The 9,271-nt window shown below is 45.4% G+C and overlaps 1 protein-coding gene and 1 pseudogene across 1 annotated transcript; both read right to left on the reverse strand.

Moving 5' to 3' along the window:
• Positions 1–5,286: 5,286 nt before the first annotated feature.
• On the reverse strand, positions 5,287–7,033 carry LOC124673089 (annotated as a pseudogene).
• A 13-nt stretch (positions 7,034–7,046) lies between these two features.
• LOC124673090 (putative inorganic phosphate transporter 1-13) lies at positions 7,047–8,107 on the reverse strand. Its single transcript, XM_047209217.1, has 2 exons — positions 7,607–8,107; positions 7,047–7,223 (listed from the first exon to the last, which is right to left on the reverse strand). Exons 1-2 carry the CDS (start codon positions 8,105–8,107, stop codon positions 7,047–7,049), a joined length of 678 nt encoding a protein of 225 aa, XP_047065173.1.
• Between the last annotated feature and the right edge of the window lie 1,164 nt (positions 8,108–9,271).

Raw genomic sequence — 9,271 nt, forward strand, 5'->3', positions numbered from 1 at the left:
CTTCGCCATGAACATTAAAAGTAAAACGAAGAACACCAGTGTTCATATGAAAAAGCGGAGCGTGTCTCTCTCCCACACAAGCAATGCTAGGATCCAATTTTATTCAAACACAAACAAAAATAAAAGCACACAGACGCTCCAAATAAAGCACATAAGATGTGACCAAATAAAAATATAGTTTCACTAGAGGTGACCTGATAAGTGGTTGATGAAGAAGGGGATGCCTTGGGCATCCCCAAGCTTAGATGCTTGAGTCTTCTTTAAATATGCAGGGATGAACCACGGGGGCATCCCCAAGCTTAGACTTTTCACTCTTCTTGATCATATTATATCATCCTCCTCTCTTGATCCTTGAAAACTTCCTTCACACCAAACTCAAAACAATCTCATTGGAGGGTTAGTGCATAATCAAAAATTCACATGTTCAGCAAGGACACAATCATTTCCAACACTTCTGGATATTACCCAAGGCTACTGAAAGTTAATGGAGAAAAGAAATCCACTCAACACAGTAAAAGAGAATGTGAAATAAAAGGTAGAATCTGTCAAAACAGAATAGTCCGTAAAGAAGAATTTTTTAGAGGCACTTAACATGCTCATATGAAGAAGCTCAAGTTGAATGAAAGTTGCGTACATATCTGTGGATCACTCATGAATTTTCGCAGATTTTTCTGAGTTTTCTACAGAGAGATCTACTCAAATTCGTGACTACTAGAAATCTGTTTCTGCCCAGAAATCCAAATCTAGTATCAACCTTACTATCAAAGACTTTACTTGGCACAACAATGCAATAAAGTAAAGATACAAAGGTATTTCTAAGAAAATAGATTGATGTCTACGCACGCTTCTATTCCTGTAGACAGTGTTGGGCCTCCAAGAGCAGAGGTTTGTAGAACAGCAGCAAGTTTCCCTTAAGTGAATCACCCAAGGTTTATCGAACTCAGGGAGGTAGAGGTCAAAGATATCCCTCTCAAGCAACCCTGCAATTAAGATACAAGAAGTCTCTTATGTCCCCAACACACCCAATACACTTGTCAGATGTATAGGTGCACTAGTTCGGTGAAGAGATAGTGAAATACAAGTAATATGGATGATTGTAAGTAGTAATTGCAATCTGAAATAAAAATGGCAGCAAGCAAACATGTAGCAGAACTTGTTGGAAACGGTGTTTCAATGTTTAGAAATAAGACATAGGGATCATACTTTCACTAGTGGACACTCTCAACAATGATCACATAACTGAATAAATAAATACTACCCTCAAACACTCTCTTGTTGGATAACAAACACCATTTATTGTGTAGGGCTACAAAGCACACCTCAAGCCGGAGTAAACAAGCTCCACAACTTCATAAAAGAATCACACACGATACGCACACTTTCACCGTCACACCGTGGAGAGTGAATCCGAAGTTCATATTAAAGTAACCTCTAGAGTGCATAATAGACCGTTGCAATTTAGACCGAGTACTATCATAGCATACACACTATCACCAATAGCTATGAAAGGGGGAATAGATCACATCAATACTATCATAGTAATAGTTAACTTCATAATCTACAAGAGATTACAATCATAACCTACGCCAAGTACTACATGATGCACACACTGTCAACTTTACATCATGGTGGAGGAATAGACTACTTTATGAACATCACTAGAGTAGCACATAGATTAATTGTGATACAAAGCTCATGATCACATAAAGATCACACCATGGGAGAGAAAGATGAACCACATAGCTACCGGTAGAGCCCTCAGCCTCGGGGGAGAACTACTCCCTCCTCATCATGGGAGACAGCAATGGCGATGAAGATGGCGGTGGTGTCGATGGAGATGACTCCGGGGGCAATTCCCCATCCCGGCGGCGTGCTGGAACAGAGACTTCTGTCCCCCGAAACTTGTCTTCGCGATGGCGGCGGCTACGGAACTCTTCGTGGAATATCGTCGACTCTCTTAGGGTTTTCGGAGACAGAGGAATATATAGGCGAAGGGGCGATGTCGGTGGAGTCCCGAGGGGCCCACCACATATGGCGGCGCGGCCAGGGGTGGGGCCGTGGCCCCCTAGGGTGTGGCCGCCTCGTGGCTCCTCTTCGTCTCCTCTTCGGTGTTCTGGAAGCCTCCGTGGAAAATAAGACCGTGGGCTTTTGTTTCGTCCAATTCCGAGAATATTTCCTGTGTAGGATTTCTGAAACCAAAAATAGCAGAAAACAGGAACTGGCGCTTCGGCATCTTGTTAATAGGTTAGTCCCGGAAAATGCATAAAATGATATAAAGTGTATATAAAACATGTAGGTATTGTCATAAAACTAGCATGGAACATCAGAAATTATAGATACGTTTGAGACGTATCACTCATCCAGAATATAACCAGAAATCTGAGCCAGACAAAGATATAGGATTAGCGATCTTCTCATCAACAGAGGCACGATCGGGATGATCCAAACAAGTTCAAAACAAGTCAAAACTTACCCGAAGCACTGAGTTGGGCTATCTTTTCCACGAAAGTTCCAATATGACCAATTCGTACATATACTCCAATAAACTTTTGAGGCGAAAAATTATAGGAAGATCCCACAGGCTGTGGGTGGTGAGTGCGCCACAGCCGCCAAGCACTACTAAAGAACAAACAATTCCCAAGGCGGCCTCCTCTTCAAGTTGATCCCCTCCCCCCTCCTTCTATATAAAGAGCGAAGCCCTTCCCTCGAGGCCATCCCATTCTCGTGATTAAAGGCCTCTCTCTCTTTCTCTCTCTCTCTCTCTCTCTCTCTCTCTCTCTCTCTCTCTCTCTCTCTCTCTCTCTCTCTCTCATGGAGCTTCTCCACATAGATGTCGATCATAAGCTGCACCACTCTTGCCATTAGCGCGATATCCTGGATGGCTGAATGCCGATGGATAGAATCATTGTATGCGTGGATGCCAGTAGAGGGATCAACCCTTTGATCCTAGGAGTGACAAGGAGTAATCCTTGCGGCTTGAAGGGATACGTCTAGCTACGGGGATCACCGCATTTAGAATCTTCATCGAACTCTTTCACAATTTTCTTTTTGAGTTTCAGTCAAGATACAATCTTGTTCATGCATCTTCATAGATAGATCTTGAGTGGTCCGTGTAGAGGCATTTTTTACTAATATGTACACGGCCCAACATTCGTGATCGTTACGGATATGTTGCGTAAGCTTTCTTGTAGAAAAGGAATCACCGGGAAGAAAATTTCCGAACACAAAGGAGTTAGCCAAAAGAAAATGAGGCCATCAAGTGAAGTAGGTTGGATATTCCGTACTTTTGGGCTAGAGGCTCTACATACTTGGGGCGAAGACTAGGCTTGTAGGGGCCAGAGATTCCGGCTCGGGATTTTCCTATTCTTGCTAAAGGTGGGAATCCGGGTCTGATGTTCCTCGTAAATTGGCCAAGGTTCCGCAAATGAAGTTAAATCAACACATATGAACACAAATCAATGGATAGAAACCAAAAATAATTCAATAGTTTAAGAAATCAATGCAAAAGAATTTGGGGCTTTTTCTGTGATTCCTCAAATAAAAAATTGTTGGAATTAGGAGAGCTCAACGTTGACAAATCCGTGGCAACCTAAGGATGTTGATACCATATGATGAGGGTGAACCATAGGGTTGGCCAGAGCTCACGGATATGTACGCGCGCACACACAAAAAACTAGACAAAGAACACACATAGAGGAAAGCAAATAAACTCAAATAGCCGATACAAATCCAGCTTTTTGCTCTCAGTGACCTGGAGCTAGGGATATAAAGCGGCGCTTATGAGGGATGATTCTAAACTAGCCTTTGTAATTTTAAGGAGGGCATACATTCAGAGCAGTTTGCAGGCTTATGCGACACACCGCTTGCAACCCTACCCAGAACCATCACCCCATTAAAATCATTTGAGGAGAGACCACACGATAGAATTACTGAATTGAGAGATGGGTAAGAACTCGATAGAATCACTCTTGGAGAGAGAGAGTGAGTAGCAACTTAAGTAGAATCCGGACCGCGGGAGTGAGCAAGCACTATACTAGAATAGCCACAAGAGAGAGAGAGACCAAATTCATAAAAAGGGTTTGGGATACAACTCAATAGATTCAATCGAAGGAGATGGGTCTTGGTTTCCCAAGTGGGTGGTAAGAGCACATGCTCAAGTCTAATGTGATCTCATTCGAAGGTTTACAAGTGAGGGTAGGGGCATATATATAGCCAACGATGAAATAGGGGTAGCTTGGGTATTAAAAGAGAAAATTTTGGGGTTTTATGGGCCTTGCCCAGTTTCCATGCATGCAGACATTCACTTAGACCAGAGATTCCGGTGTAATACGCCGAGAATCCGATCCTAGCACTTAGGTCAGAGACTCCAGGTAGAATATATGGACTCAAATCTCCGGGTTCATCTTTGTCGTTTACCCAACTTTCATCACTAAGTCGGAATTGACTCCCTTAGAGGCGGAGACTCTTGTGTTGTGGGGCGGAGACTCCGGCGTTGTGGGGCCGTAGACTCCGGTATAGGAACATTTTGTTCCTTCTTCTTACTCTTCTTATTTGTTCATAGCTTCCTCTTCATGGATGGGGTGCCTTGCTTGGATGGATGTAGTTCTTGAGATTTGTACGTAATAACACATAAATTCACCTTTTCTTGTATTGCTTTGGCTCCTGGTTATGGGCCCACTTGGGGAGCATCGTCCATAGGGCAGGCTGTATCGGAACTTTATACCCTTATCGTCTCCGCGCTTGACGATATGAATCTTTAGTTCGGCCTACAAACAATAGTTGGGGTGTCGGGGAATGGGGTAGGGGGGAGGCGGAGAGCCCACTCATCATGTCATATCAGACGATTACATCCTATCATCTGCCTCCGAGATGAGTACTTCTTAACATCCCACTATCAAGCGAAGGAGCAGTACTAAAAAAGTTACTTTCTGAGATAATACCCACGAAATTCAATAAAAGAAATGAAATAGATTTTCACATTACTTACCAAATAGTCCAATACATGCACTGCAGAAAGGCCACCATATGTGGCCCATCCAGTTAGCTACAGAGTTATATAGGCCTTCTATAGAAAGATCATTGAAACTACAAGATGCCACAATTTACTTTTCCTATGAATTAACTTGGGATTAACTTATTACATTGACATATATGAACGTACAACTAGCTAGTCCAAGGCGAAAGAATGCTAATCCTATATATACAGGTTGAGCAGGCAGCCAGGCACTGCGAAGTCTGAAGGCATATCCACTTGACAGAGATTATTCTGTAAAAGGTTCCTCGAATTCATATATGGTATGAGAATGATGAGGTCAAGGAGTAGGGGACCCGGGTTAAAGCAGCAGGTTGCTGCTGGAGCTTGTGGATGTCCTTGATGATGTCGAACACTGCTTCCGGCTGCGCTAGCTTGAGCGCGTTGTGTGAGTACGTCTTGAGGTCTTCGGCTTCCGTGCTGAACCATCGGGCAACTTGTCTTGCAGCTTCCCTTGGGTCGTTGCAGAACACGCCGGCGCCGTTGTCGACGACGTAAGGCACGTTTCCAACTTCCTGAATGATAAAAGGAAGTGCAGATATTCAGTTCCATTTGATATCCGGTTCCCGACTTCCTTAATGATAAAAGGAAGTGCGAGCTATAGCTAGAGACATACTAGTAGTTGGTAAGATCTGTGTGAGTGGTAATCACTAGTTAGTGACAATAGCAACAAGTTGTCACTCTCGGATGACCTACCTAATAGCAAAGTAATCAGCACCGATAATTGAGCTAGTTCAGATTGTCAAAGTGTCTAGTTCTAGTAAATAAATCTCTTTTAATAGGAATCTTATAATCGGGCAACTCTATATAATTAATAGTGGCACAAAGCATATATAGACCTGTCCAGGGATGAAGTCATTGAGAATAACTGGAAGCCCTCTGATCAAGGCTTCTGCAATTGTACCAGGACCAGCCTGTACAAATACGACATAACTCCATCAGGTAAATTCCTTTCCAATTAATCAACAGCCAAAAGAAAAGAAAAAATTGAGATGGAAAGCTTATTGGCAAGACGAAAGAAACCTTAGTGATGATGCAATCACAAGCGCCCATCCACTTCTCCATCTGCTTTTCGAACCGCCTAATCTGAGGACAAGACACTCGAAAGGTCAGTCGGCACCAAAGTGTATAGTCGGATAGGGAGCATCCACCTGAAATGCGCATCTAACTAGGCACCACCCTCGCTAGATTCGGCATATTCAAGCTCTCAAAAAAATAAAAAGATTCGGCATATGCAATGGTACCTTGACCGGGACCTTCCACGTCAGGCACTGCAGGGTGGACCACAGCGCCTGGTTCCGGCCACATACGACCACGATCTGCCCGACCGGCCGGCGTCTCCGGTGATCGTAAAGCTCTTCGCCAAGGGCTCTTGCTGTCTCCTCCACCGGACCCATGCCCTCGCCGCCGCCCATCAGCAGAACTGCAGAACGGCGGGTAGCTCAGGGTGCATGTCAAGTTCTTCCCTCAGACCTTCCTGTCGACCAAACATGACGAGTTCAGCTAATGGCCCAGGCAATGCAAGCATGGGAAGCTCATATTGGTGGCCAGGCCACACTGATCGACCTTGTCGAGCACGGCGCGGCAGAAGGACGGCCTGATGGGCAGGCCGTACACACGGATTTGAGATGGCTGAAGCCCTCGGATTAGTGCCCTCTTGGACACCTCGGTTGAGGGGCAGTAGCACCTTGTCACGCCCTGGTGGAACCTGCCAAGTTCAGACGACTCCATCTCCCGATCAGTCAAGACTTCAAGACCACACACGCGCAAAAGCGAAGGAGGTTACCATGTCGGGTGGCATGTGTTGAGGTCGGTGATGACAGTGAAGAACGGGACCTTTGTCTGGAGGCTCTGCCACTTGAGCACCCATAGTGGGATGTGCTGCATGAGGGGATGCACGCTGATGATCACGTCCGGCTTGTACTTCATGATCCCGGCCACCACCTCACTGAAATGGAAATATACATCATCAACAACAACGGGCACAATATGGCCGTGCATTGTCGCCGTCGAATCAAGTGTACCGTGCCGTCTCCGGCATCTGCATGCGCCAGTAGTAGGTGAGCAGCGCCGGAATGGCGCCGATCATCAGGACGATGCGCCAGACGTAGTCAACGTCATTGGGCGATGCTTTCTCGAAGGCTTTTGATGTGATCATGCCGACAATCCCAGCAGCAAGGTTGCCAAAACCCTTGAAGTAAGTATTTGAAAAAAAAAAACTAATCAAATTGGGTAAAGTAAACATTTCCTCTATTCGAAAATACATGAGATTTTTGCCGGTATTATGTTATAGTACATGTTTTGAAACTTTCCTCGTGCTATATCTAACACTCTCTCTTCTTCATATTAATTATCATTGACTTAGTACATCTTTGATCCTAATAAATCCACGACAACTAATATGAAAAGGGGGAGTATCTAGCAAATATAGTAGGGCATAGTAACTAGCAATTCATTATTTGTCGAAGTTCTAAAAGTCTAACAACATGGTATAAAAAAATCATTCATGGGGAATTAGTACTAAATCACAATTCACAATAAAGTAAGAATACAAACGACGGACGGCATACATACTTGCATGGCGAAGACGGCGGCGATGAATGCGCCGCGGGTTTTCTTATTGGCATACTCAGACATGATGGTGGCGGAGAGCGGGTAGTCGCCGCCGATGCTGACGCCGAGCCAGAACCGGAAGAAGCAGAGGACGGTCACCACGCTTTTGCCGGTACGCTTGCTGAAGGAGAAGCCGGAGGCGAGGGAGCAGACGACCATGAGGATCAGTGTGTAGCCATAGATGCGCTTCCGGCCCATCTTGTCTCCGAGCCAGCCGAAGACGAGCTGCCCAGGGACGGTGCCGCAGAGCGCGATGACGCTGATGGCGGCGGAGACCCCGCGAGGCGGCTGGCCACCATAGTACCTATGGCCGATGACGTCGACGACTAGGGAGATGGAGAAGAGATCGTAGGCGTCGGTGAAGAAGCCCATGCCGGCGATGGCGATCGCCGTGAAGTGGTACCACTGCGTCCGTGCCACATCAAGGGCTTGCAGCACCCTCGGCTGCTGGTTGCCAGCCATGGTGGTGATGCTTCCGTTGCTCGCACTGCGATGCTCCGAGCTAGCTGCTTCGTTCCATCGCTTTGCTTTTATATCCTTGATTCCTTGACCAGATCCGCACGGTTGCTTTCAGACAATTAATCATTAAGAGCATCTCTACTGCCTCCCCACAGAGCCCCCTACGGCCACTTTTTTTCATCCGGATGGCGAAAAACAGCCCAGTCAGGCCCCCGGTTCCTCGTTTTGGTCCGGATTTGAGCCTATTTTCGTCCGGACTCCCCATGCCATCCTCGGTTTCCCGGGGGTCTCCCGGGGACTCCGGATGAAGCTAAACCAACCGCCCACGCCCACGTGTCTCCTCTTTCGTCCGGATTCCCCGAGCCATCCTCTTTTTCCCCGAGAAACGCCGCTTGGGGAGCACATGACTGGGAAACTACTCCTCCCCACGCCAAATCTTCCTCCAATCCGGACGAAAATTTCGCCGGATTTGGACGTGGGTAGCGCCAACGAGTGGGGATGCTCTAAGAACTTGGTTTTACATATGGTTTGTTCTCTTAAGCCAGTCGAGTGTCATCTCCTATGTGGCAAATGTGGCACTACACCCTTGTCTCTTTGTTTATGTTGTTCTCCGGCACCAATATGATTTAAGCATGCATTTCACTGCCATGCATCTTTGAATGTTAAATCCAGCCATGCACCTAAAAAAATCAATCAATAACCAATGATGTTCAGGGTTTGTATTAGTACCGAAACTATTTCAGAGCTCACTGAAATAATTGAATTTGTTTTAAAATATAGTAGTATAGCTTAGCTCTTTCAAACCGTTCGAAGTTTTAATAAACTTAACTAGTGCATCAATTTAACATGGTATTAGATCCAGAAGGTCTTAAGTTTAAGCCCCAGCTAATGCACTATTTAATCTACTTTAAATAGTTGCGGTCTCAGTCAACCAGCCTAGAGGTGGGTGGGGTGGAGGGGGGTAAAATATGTAGCCTAACTCCACCAGTTCAGAGTTTTGGGATAATTGGCTAGCGCATCAATCATCAATTCAATAATTTGCAACAATCATTTACCAATATTTGGTTTAAATTTTATGTGTTGCTGCTAGTACACATAATATGTGAGCAAGTGCGGCGCTTCGGAATTAGAGCTCCAATGAGCACAATTTTCTTGGGAAAAGCAATC

Source organism: Lolium rigidum, chromosome 7 (genome assembly GCF_022539505.1).
Source record: "Lolium rigidum isolate FL_2022 chromosome 7, APGP_CSIRO_Lrig_0.1, whole genome shotgun sequence".
In the NCBI taxonomy this organism is placed as follows: Eukaryota; Viridiplantae; Streptophyta; class Magnoliopsida; order Poales; family Poaceae; genus Lolium; species Lolium rigidum.

What these genes read in the sequence shown, in the direction of transcription:
- LOC124673090 (XM_047209217.1), bottom strand. Translation starts at nt 8,107, where the DNA reads ATGGCTGGCAACCAGCAGCCGAGGGTGCTGCAAGCCCTTGATGTGGCA. An exon ending in CCGCCGTCTTCGCCATGCAA is followed by an intron (nt 7,224 to 7,606) that starts GTATGTATGCCG and finishes ACTTACTTCAAG; the next exon opens with GGTTTTGGCAACCTTGCTGC.